General features: G+C 47.1%; 1 protein-coding gene across 2 annotated transcripts in view; it reads right to left on the bottom strand.

Moving 5' to 3' along the window:
* The window catches only part of MROH1 (maestro heat like repeat family member 1), a 2,508,022-nt gene that overhangs the window by 1,498,254 nt on the left and 989,745 nt on the right, over positions 1 to 20,023 (bottom strand). For both annotated transcript variants that reach the window (XM_085604508.1, XM_085604507.1), the window contains exons 17-18: positions 14,038 to 14,179; positions 2,910 to 2,962 (exon numbers count right to left, since the gene is read on the bottom strand). In XM_085604508.1, the coding sequence (XP_085460634.1) occupies positions 2,910 to 2,962; positions 14,038 to 14,179 (195 nt within the window). The remainder of the gene's footprint in view (positions 1 to 2,909; positions 2,963 to 14,037; positions 14,180 to 20,023) is intronic.

Raw genomic sequence — 20,023 nt, forward strand, 5'->3', positions numbered from 1 at the left:
ATTGGCTGCACCTGAGCATTGAAGAGAGATACTGACACTGCAGACCAAGCACCCAGAGCAATGTGTCCAGCCAAAGACATCCTCACACATCACACCGACAGCAAACAATGCAAAGGCTGCTGTGACCAAACAGAACACAGTTCAATATTTAATACCTTCAAAGTTCTAGCGCTAATTCGACTGAAATATCAGCAGCTGCTGTTTCTGGGTAATAGGTTGGTTGCAAGTATGCTTGAAATAGTACCTCCCCTGTATCAAACCCGGAAAATATAAATACATCAGTACATTTCACCCCTTTGTCCTCCTTTCTTCGCACAGTCCTTGCATTGTGTGATTGGGACTGGTACAGGGCAGGTGCCCTTTCTTATTTTCTTCGTTTTTTTATTGTTTTTTTACTGCATCAGGATGGGCCTCACTCTGCACGCTGAGATCCTGAAGGCCTACCATTGCCTTGGACTTCTTACTGTGACACCTTGGGCCTAAGAGTCCTCTAGCTGGTCTCTGCTGATGGGGGTGTGTTAGTCCCTCGCCCTTGCTGTTTACCTCCTTACAAATACACTCTCCCGTCTAGACAGGTCAAGGTGCAAAATGCTCCTATCCCTATTGCTTCTTCCGGACGAGGGCGTGGACTGCAGCCAAGTGCACAGTAAACAAAAGAGATGCAACCCTGTGCCTTTAAGAAGATTTTGTCTCCACCCTCTGCTGATCAAAGCACGAAGTTTTCATGAGAAACGCCGTCAAAGCAGCGGAATCCGAAATAAACTCTGCTCTGCAATGTTGCTATATCCAGTCGCCGTTGTCTCCCTTCAGACACAGTATGAACCCTCCAGTACAACACATGCCATCTCACGAAGACAGCGGGATGAATGTGCTACTTCTTGTAAGGACACATATGCTCAAAATGCGTTGTTTACATGTTTTGTAGATCGCCAGAATCATAGGAGGATTGAGCCTCCCGCCAGACTCCAACCTGGTCCCCAACTTAAAAGTCGCAATAAATTCACCTAAACAAAAACGCACATCTGGGCCCTGCACGAACGCGCACCCACGTCATAGGGGCCGGTATTTGTAGTTCAATGATTGCCCATTTAATAAAACAAAGTGTATTCCAGTTATTGTGGGTGAATTCGGGACACTATATCTGGGCTGCGCCACCTGCTTATCATGAGCACCTGTTTAGTTACAGAAGGACACATTCATTTTTGGAAGGCACAGGGAGATAAAGTGATTTGCCCACAATCACAGGATGTAGAGCGTCATAGCTGAGACTCGAACCCGGTTCCCCTGCTTCGAGGACGACCGCTCTGCCGTAAGGCTACATCCTCTCCCTTAGTTCGAACACTCTCTTTCCCATGTGTGATAAACTGATGATAGTCTACAGTAGGTTCACTTAACGTAAATTCATCTCAGCAAATGTCTCAACGTATTTTATCTTTAAACATATTTGCTTAATTATATGATCGGTTGTTGATTAAAACTTTTGAGAGACTTTTGAAGAGTTTTATGACATGCATAAACAAATACAGCTTATCTGAATTGAGTCCAAGTTACACGTTTTTGCTGTCATTGTATTTGGATTGCCGTCCTTGTGTCAATCCTTGTTACACCCACATTGGCAGCGATTGCTCTCTTATAAGATCCCAAAGGTGAGACCTATTGGCTATGCCAATGCTTGTCTAATTTGCAGAGGAGGTTGACTAGATCAGTTTTTGGCTCATTTCATTGTAAAAATACCACAATGATCACCTCTGAAGGTAAAAAGAAAAACCCTGTTTGGCGTTTTTGGTTTGCTTCCCCTCCTCCAACAGAACTACTGCCCACCAACGCATAGGTCCAGATTCCAAGCGCAGCATGGCATATGAAATATGAAAACAAAATGGCCAACAATGTGTAAACATAAGGAGTAAATTCAATACAATTCATATGCTCCGAGAGCGTCTTACATAGGGTGCCGGCCTAAGAATTACACCATACTAATGCCAAAAGAAGAATTTCGAATTGAGCTCCACCCAAACTAGGGACAACACACACATCCAGAACTTGCAACTAAGAAATGGCAGCGCTTCTAACTCTGTGAATCAGGCTAAGACTCCTGCACGGGGAGTCGTCACTTGCCAGAGCTTTTAAACTGCACCCCTATGGCATTTGCTCCATGCCAAGGATGCTGTTATCGATGGAGGCTCCAGCACCTTGAGGGCTTCACTCACTTACCCCTCACACTTCCTGAATCTCTTTTTGCTTCTGGGTACAGTGCATTGTAGACAACAAGCAGGTGCTGTCCGTAAGCAGTATCATTCTCGGTCTTCTTGCCTGAAAGCAACCCATTTCACCAACCTGTTGCATGATTCCCGGCTGGCTGGCAAGTGAGAATGCATGGTCCAGAGCAGGAGTAAGCAGACGTGCACCAGTTCAGGAAGGGGCACAAGCATATCTGGGCATTTCTGCTGTGTGGGGGAGAGGGAACAGGGTGGACTCTGGCCAACTTGTGTCACACTATAGACGCACAGAGCACTGTTCAGCACCAGAATGACACCACAGACATAGTGACAACCTGAGGTGCTGTGCAGCATTTGGGTTCACAGAAAGCAGCATGGGCTATTTTCAAATGTAAAGATTATCAACCCACCCAAAGAATGTATATAAACATGGGCATTAAAGTCAGATATTGTTTCTCCCCCCCCCCCCCCCACGAATTTATATTTCATTTGCAGTACAATTAGCATGAAATTAAAGCAAACACATAAAAACATATGACATCTTATATTTAACAGCTGCATCATTATGTAGTTAAAGTTTAGGATCCTTACCCATGGTATCAGACAATAGGCAATTTTAACAGACTAGTCAAGCAGTGAACGGCTGGTTCAATGGTACCCAGTATGCTGGCTGCATTACTAAATAACACTCACCTGCAGCAGCTTGTCTTCCCACTCCTTCTGCAGCAGACTCTTTTCAGTGTGGTCTGAAAAAAACAAATTGTGGAACATAATCTACCAGTTTACCTTCAATACACTATAAAACATTCTTGAGCTGCCATTATCAAGCACAGTAATCTGATTTTAGTAGCATGCTCAAGATGCAATTAACAGCCTGTTCTTTTCAACATGATTTAAATATTTCTTGACCGCTGCTTTCTTTATCCTGTGTTTTGCATTCTTAAAGCAAGGTTTAGGATATTAATGAAGATTCCTTCAATGCGGAACTCAGACTGCAAGTAAGTAACATTCTCATCTGCATTGCAGAATCTTCACTGATGGTCATGAACACTTGAAGAGAGTAGCAGGCTAACTCAAGAATAAATAAAGCAATGGTTAGGAAGAAGAAGGAAAAAGTAGTATATCTAATTAAGTTGTACGCTCTGTGGTTGTTAAAGTGTATATCACTTGAATCGGTTTCACAGTGTTTCCTGACCCAAATTCGCATCAGTGTGTCTGAATCCAGGCAGTAAAGTCTAGCTGAAGTGTATACTGACTTCCGTGTTGCTAGTTTCCAGATTTCAGACACAGGGATGTTGCTAAACGATGCTGTTGTGGCTACCTTTGGTCTCCCACTTTGCCTGCTAACTGATAACGCACAGTAATGCAAGCTACAAACCACCTAGCAATGGAACGTTCAGAGGATGGAAAGCCATGCCTCACATGGCTATAATTTAGAAATAGCGGATTAGACTTTCTCAGATACTTAGTTTTATACAGAAATGACCGAAAGATAAACCCTTCTAATGTCTAAGTAATGCAGAGGAGAACACTGCTGGAGTGGATAGATTGTGGAAGAATGTGCGAAGTGTGGTAATACGAAAATCAGATACAACTCTAGGAAGGAAAGAAGGATGTGTCTCATAACTACCCTATTACAATGACAAGCATTGGCATAGCCAATCGGTCTCGCCCTGTCGACCTTATAAGTGTGTAGTTATCCAGCACAATATCCTTGGTGCAACAACATCAAGCGTTGCATGGCTAAACACTTATAAGGTCCCAAAGCCGAGACCTATTGGCTATGCCAATGCTTGTTTTGAGTGGGTGGCTCGTGCAGGTATGCCACTGTGAGGTAGAGATGCTGCGAGTGCTTTTACAGGAGCCCCTGTGACACTGCGCCACTTCAAAATGTATCTTGGGTCTGGTGTAATACTTCTAGCCCCTATTCCAGTCGTATCACACCCAATGCGTCCTTAAATGGTTGACACTCCTTTACCCCTGCCCTCCAGTGAAACTTTACCTGTAGGTGGTGGACATGGTGGTGGTGGTGGACGTGGTGGTGGTGGTGGACGTGGTGGTGGTGGACGTGGTGGTGGAGGACGTGGTGGTGGTGGTGGACGTGGACGTGGTGGTGGACGTGGTGGAGGACGTGGTGGTGGTGGAGGACGTGGTCGTGGTGGTGGAGGACGTGGTGGTGGTGGTGGAGGACGTGGTGGTGGAGGATGTGGTGGACGTGGTGGTGGAGGATGTGGTGGACGTGGTGGTGGTGGACGTGGTGGTGGAGGATGTGGTGGACGTGGTGGTGGAGGACGTGGTGGTGGTGGAGGACGTGGTGGTGGTGGAGGACGTGGTGGTGGTGCTGGACGTGGTGGACGTGGTGGTGGATGTGGTGGTGGTGGAGGACGTGGTGGTGGAGGACGTGGTGGTGGTGGAGGAGGACGTGGTGGTGGTGGAGGAGGACGTGGTGGTGGTGGAGGAGGACGTGGTGGTGGTGGAGGAGGACGTGGTGGTGGTGGAGGAGGATGTGGTGGTGGTGGATGTGGTGGTGGATGTGGTGGTGGATGTGGTGGTGGATGTGGTGGTGGTTGACATGGTGGCAGTGAAGGACATGGTGGTGGACGTGGTGGTGGTGGTGGACATGGTGGACGTGGACATGGTGGTGGTGGACATGGTGGTGGTGGACGTGGTGGTGGTGGACGTGGTGGTGGTGGTGGTGGACGTGGTTGTGTTGGGGGTGGTGGTGATGGTGGGGATGGTGGACGTGGTGGTGGTGATGGTGGACGTGGTGGTGGACGTGGACATGGTGGACATGGTGGTGGTGGATGTGGTGGTGGACGTGGTGGTGGTGGTGGACGTGGTGGTGGTGGACGGCTATTGGGTAGGAGAATGCGGAAGGAGAGGAGGATCTCGAGGGGGGCACATGGAAGAGCAGAAAGAGGCCGAATGATAATATCCGGTTTTCAGTTCTAACATATTTATTCAAAGTATTGGTTTCTAAAGGCATTTGATTCTTGCTGAGTAAAGAAACTTAATCGGCCCTTCAAACACTGAAATTAATTTCTGTTTGCAGGCTCATATACTCATTCGACCTAGTCAAGCGTGTCCGTGCACTATAAAATATAATGCTTTGGATTTTGTATCGTATTACTGCTTCCAGGGAGCTATCAGAGGAGGAAAGGGTAACCTCCGCCGTTTAGCGATATCTCTTTTAGCCAGCTGAAAATATTAGTTAATATAGTGCGGAAAGCACAAAACAAAATAAAACATAAAAAATATACAGAGCCAATCGCAGCACGGGAGGGGCAAAGACCAAAACGGCAGAAGGGGGTAGAGGTGCGGCGTGCCATCGAATTGAAAGGCAACTGACATGGCCTGCATCCCAGACACACACAGAGTTTCCCTTGCAGGAGCGAGCACGGGAACCATCTGTTTTCAACATAATTACAAACAGATGGCGCTGAAGCTCGCTCCCGCAAGGGAAACGCCAAACGTGCACACGTTGCAATAGAAAGCAATGCAAAACGTGCAAGTTATTGGCCAATATGCTGATCGATTCCAAAAGGTCCCTTCCTATGCAACGCATGTGCGCTGCGTAGGCGAGACCTAAAAAACTGTGTAGAAGATGATGGCTGTAACTCGCTCACTTTCAGGGCAGAGATGATGGGCACTAGAAAGTTTGTTTTCTAGGAACAATGATGTAATATAGACTTAGTGATCGAAGGGAGGACCCATTCATTTTGATAAAACAAGTTTAACCTCCCTTGGAGAAGGGGGGGTCGCTTAGTTGCTGGGAACTTTCTTAAGCCCTTCTAAAAAATAAAAAATATTTAAAACTGAGATTTTGAAAAAAAAAGACATTTAATTCAGTAACTTTTTGTAGGCAGTAATTACTGCTAGATGAAAATTGCAGCTTAGACTGAGCTAAATGTAGTGGATAAGGAATAACGGATGAGGAATAATGATGTCTTCCTGACAGGAAAACAGATCCTGCCTATTTTTGTGAACCTGCTGCAGAACTATTAACATTTCATAGAATAACATTCTTGTGAAAGGGTGTTTCATCCATTTCAAACTGTCCATGCATGCCAGATTAAAATTAAAATATCCATCCTGTCTAAGCTCAGGAGCCATGCTGTCAAATTCAGTGAGGTTAGGTTAGGGTGTTGAATTTGCCTCTGAAGCCTGGTTAAACAATTGGGGCTCCACGGGAGCCTCCTGTGCAACCTAATCGATATCTGAAAAAGGTCAATTTTCCACAACTACTTCAGTCAGTTCAGGACAATTAGAATCATTTTCAATTGGGACTTTCTCAGTTTCACTTCACTGATGGGATTAACGGTACCAGAGGAAAGGTGTATAGAAAAGAATCCTGGCTAGTATTCACAAGATACAATATTTAGCAAAAATAGGTCTTCTGTAATTGCTGTCTACTCTGCTGGAGACAAGGATACAGCATCTCCCATATCTCCCCTCCCCCATAAGAGTCACTGCCTGCAACTTGAAGAATACCTCCCTTAGGGAGTTGTTTGTTTTTAGGTCTTTGATATAGATGCCCTTCTTTGATAAGGGTCTTATGGCCCTGCAAATATTATCGTTGCTGTGGCTGGTACAGCCCGCCAGGGGGTTGAACCCTTGATTGGTTAAAACTTCAGCCTTTGAGCTTACGCTGTCTGAATTTATTTTGCTCTTACAACCCTACAGTCTTCAGGGTCTCTTTTTAGTTTCTCATTTTCAGCATGTCATCATTGGTGTGCTAACCAAATAATGCAGAACCAGAACAACAAAGATTCATCACCTTTAGCTGTGCTTCTGGATTGAAGGTGGTGAGGTGAAGCCAGGAACATCTCCAGATGGAAAAACCATAGCACTAGCTACAAGCAGCAAACTCTGCAAAATCTAACCTGACTGCCCAGTCTAATTTTCATTGAATTATTTATTAGAAATCTTGCTGGCGGTGTTTCAGCAGGTCATAAACAGTTTCACAAACTTTCCTGCCTGTCATGCTCTCTCTGGATGTGCGATCAGATGCTAAGGCATATCTTCACCTGCCTCATGTCAAAATAATTGAGTCTAGTTTAGGATCAGATCCTAGAATTCAGGATCCTGTTGGGGAGCTTTGTACTTTTTAATAAAGCGAGGTGTTGAACTAGTTACTTTTTTTTGTTGCAGATTTATATAGCGTGAACTCGACCCGAAGGTATTGGAGCACTTTACATGAGCACCAGTTACGTTACACAAGGACACATTCATTTTTTTGGTTGGCACTGGGAGATTAAGTGATTTGCCCCAAATAACAGGATGTGGAGTTGGCGTAGAGGCTCGAACCTTGGTTTCCCAGCTCCAAAGTCGCCAGTCTAGCCGTGAGACCACATCTCAAGTTACTTGCCTTCAGTAACCCCTTTTCTGGTAGAGATTCTATCTAACTGCAGATTCATCATCTTTGAATATTCTCCAGGAGTCAGACTGGATCCGGAAAACTTTGAAGCAGTACCCCTACACCAGAAAGTGGAACCTTCCACTCTGCATGGGTGTCGTCTACACCAAATGTGACATGCGCAGGCCTATGTAAGTGTCACCCATGTGCCCTGACATCAATGGCTTTTGTGACTCTTCCATGCCTACAGACACTAAACTAAAATGATTTTGGTCCTGCCAATGTGCAGATTCCTAGATTGGGATCTTTTTAGGTGAAAGGGTCCAAGTCACAGAATGGGGAGGGCCGGTGAGGAATCTACTAGAAACCGTGTTACCGAAGGAGATTAACTTGTTCTTCTGACAGAGACTTCTAACCACAGATCTCTCACCTTCGAATAGACACCAGAGCAGTACCTCCCAGGAACTGGGTCTGTAAAGTGTCTCAAACCGAACAATCCTACAGGACCAAAAGGGCAAAATGGCTGTTGCGCCAGACCTGCCTGTTAAGACAGTAGTGCTTTGTGAACGTGCAGCCTGGCAAACACCCAGGACAGGCACTCCTTGTGCCAATGCAGTAGCAACAGCTTTGGCTCTGGTTGAATGAGACTGCAAGCCCTCAGGAGGCTGCTCCTGAGCTAAAAAGTAGCAGATCTTGATGCAGAGCAAAATCTATTGGGAGATGGTCCCCATCTGCACCGCTCTACCATTCTTTGTTCCTATGATCTTATAAAGAGCATCAACCCAGTGTTATCTGTTACTATTAATACAGGAACTCAGGGCCCTCTTCGGATCCAGATGACGGAGATGCTCCTCTTCCTTAGAGGGGAAGGCAGAGCAAAGTATGTTGGCAGGGTGATGGACTGACCCACACAAATTGGCGTAAGAACTACACACAGATCAGGAGAACCAGCTTGTCTGGCTAGAAGGTGGGAGCTCACTCACTCTACTGGCTGATGTGCTGGCCACCAATACAGTCTTAAGGGTGATCAACCTGAGTGGACAGCTACGCATGGGTTCAAAGGGAAAACACATGAGGAAGGTCAAAACCAAATTTAAGTCTACTGGGGTATAAAAAAAGGAGAGAGGGGAAACAAATGTTGGAACCCTTTAAGGAAACACCGCAAAACTCTGGATTTAAACAACAAAGGCTGGTCTGGCAACCGTAAAAATGCCGAAATAGCCAAAAGAGTTCTTTTAACTGTGCCCATAACAAGGCTGTGCCTGGCTAAGGTCAATACAAATAACAAAACCAGTGACGTGTTTGCATCAAGCGGGTCAACCTATGTGATCGCTCACCAAGCTACAAACTTATCCCAACGGCTGATATACATGGATTTAGTAAAGGGACCCTGGCAACGAAAGTAACATCCACAACCTCCGCAGGAAAGTCAAAAGTGCTCAACTGTTGCAGCTCAATCTCCAAGCATGGAGGTGAAGCGTGCATAGTTTCAGCTGCAGAACCCTGCTGCAGCAGGAGGTCCTCCCAAAGTGGCAGTCTGATCGGAGGACAGATGCTCATTGCACCAATGATGATAAAAACGTGAGCAGACTGGTGAGTACCTACCAGCAGCTCTCTTGGTGGTGCTTACAAGAGGTACTTTCAGACCTTTACACAGTTTTTCTCCATGTGCACTTACATATGGTGTTGTAAGTAGGGTTGATAGACCAACATTTAAATTTGGACTTCAAGACCCGGTTCCAAGTAGCATTCGTTAGAAGCTATTCGTTGGGAGGACAGTTGAGTACCTTGCTCGTGGGCCTTTGAAAAATTATTGGTCCATGTCCAGAGTAGGTCTTCATTGATCTATGGTTGTTATGAGTGGAAGGCGACCTGCTTTAGAATTCCCTCTGTTGCTCCTTATTGTATATGAATTTCACCCTCTCTATGGCCCCTTTGGCCAAAAAGACTTGTGCTTTCTGTCACAAGGACAGATGGTCCTCCATCAGCCATTTTTGGGATGGTGGGCTGGACAGCGGTGTCTCCAGAAACGGGAGTTGTAAGGAAAAAGGCTTTTTGCAGGTTCCACCTCCCCACTCACTTTTTGCCCCCATTTTAACTTCTAGCTATTAGGATAATGGCTCTGAAATGAATTGAGCCCTGCTAAAATAGAATCAGTGCATGTGCCCGACCCTTAAAAAGGTGCATGGTGGAGTGTCTTACACCCAAATAGCATAACTTAATGTAAGTCCCTAGTATATGGCACCAGCTGAACCTAGGGCCTGTAAGTTGACGTCTCTGTCCTGGACTGCAGCAATACTTGTGCCACCACGAATGTCAAAGTACAAGCTTCCCGGACTGCCACTGCAGTCTAGTGGACCATTTTTAGGTTGAGCACGTGCTGCTCTGTAAGGCATACTGTAATGTATACTGTTGCTTAAAGCCCCTTCTCTTACGTTAATTGGTTCACGTTCCAGCCTTTTAGGAATGCATGCTTCTGTTTGGTTAGCATGTCTAATTCCTCCCGCCTTTTTATGTTTTCAATCCTCGCTCCCGGTCAAAGAACATGGAAAGTCCGCCCCTGCTACATGTAGTTTTCCACATTCTTTAACTAATGTGGATATGTGCGTGCTACTTTTTTTTCTTTCGGTGATGGCTTGTTAAAGAAGGCCACCGTTACACATTTGCAGTGAGCCTTTGCTGTAAATGTAACGTGCACAAGTGTTTTTTCTGTTTGTTTTGATAATGGCTAAGACTTACAGAAGCTGTGTTTACATTTTGCAGTCTGCTTTTGTTAGTAAATATAATGCGCACAAGTGTATTTTTTTGTTGAAAGGTGGTCGCCTTTATATTTTGCAGTGTGTCTGTCTGTAAATATAATGCACACCAGTGGGTTTTCGGTTTGGGTACTAGAATGTAATGGTATCTTTTTAAGCAAATTTAAATTATCAAATGTAGCTGTTATCAAGTGTTTCGCATATTAGTTTCGGAGCCAGTTTTACATTTTCCATCAAGGATGTCTTTAATTATACAGACCTCTACCCAGTCGACTACACGTGTTTAAATTATTTTTAGGTGCTCTTCCGTTTTTATCCCAGATAGCTATACAGCGCGGCCACTCAATCACTCTTCCCAATAGTTAAACGTATACACAATACTCGTTGTTTAAGGGTTAAAGCATGGCTGCAATAATGTGTCAATACACATGTATTTTGTTTGCTTCTAACACATTTGTAGATAGTGTTATGCCCCTTTTTGCTACTTATTGCATGCCATACAAACATACACACACACACACTACTGAATGCACACCCTGGAACATCACCACATTTTTTTTAAAGTGTTGTAGGAGGCTGGCTTAATATATGGTGTCCACTTATTTAAGTGAAGCACCTTGCACTAATCCAGACAACACTTATGGTGATTTTAGTGCTCTTAGACAATCTAAGAAAGCTCTCTAAGTGGTGACAGTGATATATATCCTACCCAGAGATCTAAACAAATACACATCAATACTTAAAGTGCAAATAGGTAAGTAAACACAAAATACAGTAGTCTCCAGGGGGAGACCAAACCATAATTATTAATATTATTATTTTTTATATTTATATTGCGCACAAATCATCCCCCAAGGGATCTCTCGGCGCCTTTGGAGGCAGGCTTCGTGGACCCGGCAACTCAGTTAAATAACCAGGTCTTAAAGTGCTCCACCATATACTAAAAATGTGGAATGTGAACTGCGACTGAAGTCGGGACTTGAACCAGTAGACTAAGAAGAGCTGGAGACACAAGGGACCACCCAAAGTAAGTACCCAGGAACCCCACAGAGGCTGTGTGCAGAGTGGAGACACAGCTGCATACTCAATATTAGTCAACAGGAAAGTCACATTGCAGTTCTGAAGAAGGACCCTTGCCAGAGGACCCTGAAGAAACCCCATGAAAGACAGAAGGCTGGAGAGTCACCCCACCCGTGGATACCCCTAGGACCATGATACGTACACCAAGGAAGCCAGTTGTATAAGTGCAAAGTGACGTTGGAAACTGCTATAGACCACAATGGAGGACTCCAGTAAAGATGCCGCTGGCGAAGACTTTGCAAGAGTCCAGTGGAATCCAAAGGTGGATTCTTGAAGAGGAGAATCTGCAAGCAACTGGGACAGTGTCTATGCTGCTCGGAGATGACCAGGAGGCACGAAAGAGCAATGCCCACCGATGACGGATGGTTCATAGGAGTTGACAGTGACCTTATTTCTGCAGCTGTGAGGACCAGATGATGCTAAGGAAGACCAGGAGCAGTGCACCAGCTGTCCCATGTCGGAAGTCGAGAACAAGGGGGTCAGTGTTTTGCGGGAGCAACAACCCCTGGCAGCTACAACAGGCGTGGAAAGCGAAGAAGGAGCAACGCTTAGACCAGCAAAGTCCAAGGGACTCACCGCAAGCAGAAGAACCAGAGCAGGTCATGAGCTAGCAGGGGAGCCCAATGAAGCATGAGAAGACCCTCGAAAGGACACACAGGGCAAGGGCACAAGGGTTGCAAGAAGATATTGCGTAGCTCACCAAAGATGAAGGCCCACGGTGCAGAGGATGCGGTGAGGATGAAGATCTTGGGAGGAAGGGATACTGGAGGCTGGAGCTTCTTGTAGCCCGAAGATCTCTCGAGTGCAGAGCCAAAAATCAACAGAAAGTCCACGCGGTGCACAGGGGTTCGGTTCCCAGAAGATCAGACGGAGTGGCAGAACCACCACCTGTGTTGCTGAGCCTTTCGAAGTATGTGTGACGTCAGGAGCAGCAGACCAGTCAGCTTTGCTGCAATGCCTGCAGATGCAGGGGAGTGGCTTCTTCACTGCAAGGGAGATTACTTCAGTAGTGCTCGATGCCCACAGGTCTGTTGAGGATGCTGGAAGAAGCACAGACAACGAAGACTACTTGCATAACAACGAGACCAGGAGCAGCAGATAGTCTTCCTTAAAGCAATCTTGGTTCTAGGCAAAGTCCAGCGAAGTCCCAGTGTCCAGATAGTTGAACGGTGACAAGGTTTCAGGTTTGAGTCTTGTCCCACGACGAATCTGAGGACCCACCCACAGGTAAGCCCTTATATACCATAAGAAAGGAGTTAGGACGACTCAGGGGTCCCTCCCAAAGGAAGGGCTGGACAGAGTGGAGGATACTCCCATGTCCTTTGCCAAGTTTGGCGCCAGAGCGGGAGAAAAGGGCTCCCAGAACTGGTACCAACTGGACAATGAAAGGAGGGCACAAAATGTGCTCTTCAAAGCAGTCTGGTGGAACTGGCAAATGCCCCCACCCCAATACACTAATTCCTGTTTGGGAGGAGGTTACACCTCCCTGGAACAGGAAACCAATTGTTCTTCCTTCCCCTGCTTAAGCTCAGCTCAGCAGCAGGAGGAGGAGGAGGAGGGCAGAATCGTGTCTGGGGTCGGAAGCAGCACTTGCTTGCTGGCAGACCCTGAAAGGCTGTTACCGGGAATACTGGGGGCTTCCCGGAGGAGCTCCCCAGTGCATGGAATAATACCTTCAACACCGGTAACAGTGCTAGGGTATGATTCCAACTTGTTTGATACCAAACATGCCCAGTTGTGGCACAGCCCCAATATAGTTAGCCATCGCGTAATGACGGATGGCCAATATATGTATCAAAATGGTTGACCGCACTTACAAAGCCTGTTAATTTTAAAAGGTTTGAAAGATTTTTCAAACAAAATTGTTACAAAAAATGTTTTTAAAAAGCAGTACTCAGTGTTCCAGGGTCCTAACAGAAGGAGCCGGAAAAATGAACCGACCTGTCATCTGTGAGGCAAGATGAAATGCAGGGGGTACTGTGAGCCTGTTAATGGTACAGTGCCATTTTTCTTTGCTTATGCTTTGAATAGCAGCCTATCAACTAAAGTCTCTTATTCCCTTTCCTTAAGGTCTGTGAAAGAGTGTCTATTGGCATCTTTTTCATAATTCAATTCAATGATTGGGTGTTTTTTTTTTGGAGGAGGAGGAGGAGGAGGAGGAGGAGGAGGAGGGTGGGTGGGTGGGTGGGTGGGTGTGATGTACTACATATGGGCCACACATATATCATATTTAAAAGTGCTCCGGCGTCCCCTCACATGGGTGGGATTATTCAGTGCTTAGGACTATTGATGAGGATCCCCTGGAACAGTATTTGCCTTTTCACGCCACATAACTGACTCAACCCTGCAGCATAATATGACCCTACCCGCTGCATAATTCCAGTGGCCCTGCATTTACCTAATATGTAATCAAAAGACTTTTTACGAATTAAGATTACTGAAAATAAATGCACTGGTTTTACATGGCCCCTTCCTTGATCTGCACTCACCTGTGCAAATCCCTTGCTTTTCTGACTCACATATGCATCTGCCTTGCTAGCCCCTTCAGATGTGAAGCTGTCTTGCTACATCCCCCCGCACCCCACCTCTACACAAACCACTTCTGCTTCAAAGCCTCCAAATTCTTTACCTTCCAGGTAGCTCAACAGGGCTGGGATCTCTTTTTCCCAGATATGACTCACTGCCGGATGGATATTTGGTTGCATCACACTCAAGAGGCGCAGCCCAGCCATAGCTCTCCCATCTCCTAGATATGGACATGAAGATATGACCTGAAAAAGAAAGTAGGAACTTTTGCAGCTGGACAAAGACATTAAAATTATGTTAAATATTTCTGGCAGATGAAAACCTATCATCAGAACAAAACTAGAGACATGCTTTAATGAACATGTTACTTAACTTCGGTAAAGCATTATCTAGTAGATACTATCTAGCTGCAGATTCCTTACCTTGAATTTCCCAGGGGTCAGGCAGGATCTGAAAACTTTTGCTGAGCAATACCCCAGGTGGCTCCATTTGGCTCCACATGACAGTCGGCGTCAGTAGCGTCTGTTATGACTACGCGGTACCTATGTAGGCACCACCCAGGCGTGCGGATGTCAGTACTTTTTTTTTTTCACACCGAAAGCTCAGAGCCACGAAGTAACTAACGTAGTTGTGTGCAAAACTAGGGACCTGAGCAGGGGAGTAACCCTAGCTCTACAACATTAGTCTGCACAGCGGGGAGGCATGGGTGTGGCTGTAAGGAATCTGCAGCTAGATAGTCTCTACCAGATAATGCGTTACTGAAGGTAAGTAACTTGATCATCTGATAAAGACTTCTAGCTGCACATTCCTTACCTTTGAATTAGATATCCAAGCCATACCATCCCGGCGGTGGGTTGCGGACTAATACCTCAAACTAGGAAGTCCTGCAGGATTGAACAGTCAAAATGCCCATCTCTGTGGACTTGTTTGTCCAGGCAGTAATATTTGGCAAACGTGTGCAATGATGCCCATGTTGCTGCCTATCAGGTGTCTAGGACTGGGACACCCCGAGCCAAGGCTTTCCCCTGGTGGGATGGGCTCTTAATCCCTCAAGGGGTGCTTCTTTGCCAGGACATAGCAGATCTTAATGCAGAGAACGATTCAGCGCGAGATGTTTATTTTCTACACTGCGCTTTCCTTCTTAGCTCCCACGTAACCCACAAAGAGTTGGTCGTCCACCTGGAACTCTTTTGTGCGGTCAAGGTAAACCGACAATGCTCTATTTAGGTCAAGTTGGTGGAGACGCTCCTCTTCCTTAGAGGGATGTGGGGGAGCAAACAAGGTGGGCAATGTGATGGATTGACCCAGATGCAATGGGGTCACAACTTTTAGCAAAAAAGAAGTTCTGGTGCGAAGCACCAATTTGTCTGGAAAATACATCAGAAAGGAAGGTGAGCAAAAATAACGCCTGCAACTCACTCACCATCCGGGCGAATGTAATCACCACTAACAAGGCTGTCTTGATGGTGAATAGCTAGAGAGGACAATTGTGTAAAGTCTCACAGGCAGCACACATCAAGTAGGTGAGGACCAAATTAAGGTCTCACTGTGGCATAACAAAGGGAGAAGGTGGAAACAAGTGAGCCAGCCCTTTTAGAAATCTGTGTACAATAGGAGACTTAAAGAGAGAGGGCTGGTCTGGCAACCACAAAAAAGAAGACAAGAGCAGAAAGGTAACCCTTGAGAGTTTCCAAAGCAGAGCACTTGCTGGACAAGGGTTAGAATGAATACAAAAACAGTAGAAAGAGAAGCAGAAAGAGGGTCAATGTACCTTTCTGTACAGTATAATACACATTTCTGCCAACGGCAGGCGTTTACCGTCTTAGTGGAGGGCCGCCTGGCCTCCAAAATAACATTGCATACTTCGAGAGGAAGGTCAAAAGCCATGAACTGCCGCCGCTCAATCTCCATGCCTAAAGGCGCAGAATTGACAGGTTCAGGTGGAGAACCCTCTCCTGCTGCTGCGACATAAGATCCTCAGAAGGGACAGCCTGATCGGAGGATCGATTCTCATTTTTAGAAGCTCTGGATACCAGGCTCTCCTCGCCCAGTCCAAAACCACAAGAATGACTTGAGCCCAGTCGCTCCAGATCTTCTTCAGAACCCTGGGCAGGAGGGGTATGGGTGGAAAGGCGTGCAGCAGGCCTGGGCTACACTTGCGACGAAAAGCACCTCTGAGCAATAGCCGCCTTGAAAACTCCAGCGGGCAGTACTGCTGTCACTGCACATTCTCTGCAGAGGTGAACAAATCTAACCAAGGTTCTCTCCACTGCTGAAAGAGAACTTGCGCCATCTCCGACTGGAGACACAATTCCTGATCCGCTAGGCATCTACGACTGAGTTTGTACGCCCTGGCATTCAGAGAACCTGCCAGGTGTTGAACCACCAGGGTTATGCCCTGCTGTTCCAGCCATGTCCAGAGACTCAGGGCCTCACAACAAAGGGACCACGACCCCACCCCGCCGTGCTTGTTGCAGTACCACATGGCGGTGGTGTTCTCCCTGAACACCTGCACTAACTTCCCCTTGACTTGAGAAATGCCTTCAATGCCAGCCAAATCGCTCGCAGCTCCAACAAATTTCTGTGGATCCCGGTCTCCGTCAGAGACCAGTGTCCCCTGATCTCCACCTCTTCCAGATGGCAGCCCCATCCCAGAAGTGACGCATCTGTCACAACTGTGAGATATGGTTGGGAAAGGGAGAGGGCTATGTCATTGACCCAATCATAGTTCGTCAACCACCACTGCAGATCTTTCGCAGTCCCTTCTAAGATCTGAATTACATCTGTGAAATTTCCCTGATGCTGTGCCCACTGGAACTTCAAGTCCCACTGCAGAGCCCTAACACACCACCTGGCATGCTTTATTAAGAGGATGCAGGAGGCCATAAGGCCCAACAGCCTCAGAGTGAGTTTCACCGAAATCAAGGATAGAGGCTGAAATATCGGTATCCTAGCCTGATTTTCCTGAACTCACTGCTCTGGAGGATATACCCGAATCTGCACTGTATCCAGACCAGCTCCGATGAAAGGGAGCATCTGAGGAGTCAGGTGTGACTTCGGCACGTTAATGGAGAACCACAGCGAATGCAGGAGTTTTGCCGTAGTCTGAAGGTGGGAGAAGACTGCCTGGGGCGAGGATGCCTTCAACGGCAAGTCGTCGAGGTAGGGAAAGACTGACACCCCTAACCTGCGCAGATGAGCTGCAACCACCAACATCACCTTGGAGAACACCCAAGGGGCGCTGGTTAGGCCTAAGGGGAGCACGGTAAACTGAAAGTGCTCGTGGCTGACCTTGAACCGCAGGTAACGCCTGTGGCCCGGAAGAATGGGGATGTGAAAATACGCATACTGCTGGTCCAACACTACCATCCAGTCTCCCTGGTCTAGGACAGACAAGATCTGAGCCAGAGTAAGCATCTTGAATTTCTCCTTCTTGAGGAAAACATTGATGGTCCTAAGATCTAAAATGGGTCATAGCCCGTGGTTATTCTTTGGAATCAGAAAGTAGCGAGAATAACAGCCACTACCTACTTCTGAATCTGGGATCCTTTTGAAAGCTCCCTTGGCCAAGAGAACTGTAACTTCCTCCTGGAGCAATTTTACATGAGCTGCCCTCAGCGGATCCTGATTTGGCAGAATGGGAGGAGGAAAGGAAGAGACTAGCTCTACTGAACGATCTGCAAGACCCACTTGTCCGATGTTATGGACCTCCAGTGGGGGAGACGACAATGGTTTCTCCCACCAACTGGAGTGGTGTGGTTTTGCAGAGTCAGACTAGGAGAGCTTGGAGGCTGCAGCTGCCCGAGGGCAGAGTGGCTGACTACTTCTGGCTTACATTCCTAGGTCGGAATGAACCGTGTCCACGCCCCCGCACAGCTTGGGAAGCCTGCGCAGGACGGTGGCTAGGATAGGGCTGATGTGGCTGGAATCCCCGTCCGTTGCGACGAAAGGTAGACTGGGCACGAGGAGTAGAAGAGACACAAGGGTCTGGCTGTAGCTCGAGAGTCCTTGAGACTAACTATGCTTGGACCACGTGCCTAGAAGGACATCAGTAAGTGCTTCCTTAGAGGGCAAAAGGGGTTCTTAAGTGGAAGCCTTAGGCTGAAGCACGTAGGGGAGGTCCACTCCAAGGACCTCAGCTGCCCTCCTAACCACCATGACATAAAATACATCCTCCTCCATAGCCGCAGTTGGAGGAGAGAGAATGCCTGTATTTGGAGAAGCGTCCAGTCCACCAGCATCCACATTTTCCCCATACCAGTCCAGCTGATCTGTAGAGTCATCCTGGTGATCTAGAGGGTCCCTAGAACCCTCCCATTTCTCTCCCGAGCCTAACACATCCACAGAATACTCAGGCAACAACTTAGAATATGGGTTCAATCGATTTCGGAATCAGCGTCGAGCGACGTCGTTCGAGCTCTATGTCGTCAGGGATGAGGATGGGGCTGGCACCGCCGATGGGCACCGGTGGCACTGACTTCGGGTTCGACGCTGGAGGAGGTCGCGGTGACACGACAGGCGTCAACTGGGATTCGGGATCGGATCCCTGAGCCCCCACCGGAGCCATGGCCGGAGCGGACTGCGTCGAATCAGACTGGTCCCTCCTAACCCCGTGGGCTTAAATACTCACCAGAGGGGTAGACCCGCTCAAATACATGGTGCATGGCCTCGTAAAACACTAACCTGAGCGGGGGTTGCTCCAGCTCTCAGAGAAGGAGGGAGGGGCTAAGTCGACCCTGGCTCCAGTTCTGCAGAACCGTGCCTAGAGCGTTAGTGCTCCTTACTCCTTTGTCGACGGACGACATTCGAGGTGAAGACTAAGTCTGCTTGGACTTCTTCTTCTTCTATTCGTGCCTCTTCCACGAGTGTCCCAACGATCACAAATGGGATGAAGAATAAAGAGGACTCTGGGAGCGGTCCCATAACTTCCTCCTCCTCCTCGATCGGAACCGGTAACTCCGCAGAGTCTTGCTTGACTTGGACGCAAGGAGCTTCAAAGCCTCTCCCTCAAGGGCTTAGGAGCCATGGCCCGACAGTCTGAGTACGACTTCCGATCATGGTCGTGGTGCCCGAGACCCCATATATATTTTAATGTTTAAGCTAGGCCTGGGCGGTAAATTCTGTTCCGCTCGCGGAATTTGCGGAATTTCGGTAATTTCGCGTTCCGCGGAGAACGCGAAATTGCCCAAAATTCTGCTTTCCGCGGCTACGCGAAATTTTTTCTTGTTCGCGTTCTCAAAATGCGTGTTCGCAAGATATTTCTCCCGAGCACGCAAACAGCAACTGTGAACAGGAAAAAAGCATCGCGAACAAGCAATTCCGCGTGTTCGCGGAATTTCTGCATGTTCGCGGAGATTTTTTACCGTTTCGCGGAGATTTGCGTAACGCGATTACGCAAATTCCGCCCACCCCTAGTTTAAGCACACATTTAAGCACAGTGTCATCTTTACTTTTTATGAGCACACTGTTCTTTGCTTTGGAGGAGAACACACATCAGCAACAGAAACCTTTCCAGTTGGTTTGTTTTATTTTATTCAGACAAATGAGAACCTTCCATTAGGCTGCTAAATACATTTAGCGTGGGTTTCATCTGATTTATAAACAAGCATTTGCAATGCAATAGGTCTCGCATTTACGCGAGTTTAAGCTATTGGCATTGCAAATGACGATGCCTTTTATTTATGTTTGAAAAACGAAAACAAATAAAAGGCATTGTTATTTGCAATGTGAATAGCTCAAACTCGCGTAAATGCGAGACCCATTGCATTGTAAATGCTTGTTTTTTTTTTTTTTACATGTAATCCATATTCGATAATCCCCCGGTACTGCAGAACTTCTGCAGGAGGCCGCTTTCGTTACCTGCTCTTCACTCCTCCTTTAGCAGTTGCATTTTTTTGATTACTGCACAGCTCCCGCCTCTCACACTGCAGGTTTCTCGGGTACGTCCCCCCTCCCCGGATTACACAGGCCCCCCCAACACCCACTTAATGACTGCACTGCCTCTCTCCCTCATCCAGCCTTCGCTGCACGTGGTCTATGAAGATCGACACCGGGGGGCGGTCCGGATGCGAGCGATTATAAGGCTTTAG

This window comes from Triturus cristatus, chromosome 5_1, assembly GCF_964204655.1.
Source record: "Triturus cristatus chromosome 5_1, aTriCri1.1, whole genome shotgun sequence".
NCBI lineage: Eukaryota > Metazoa > Chordata > Amphibia > Caudata > Salamandridae > Triturus > Triturus cristatus.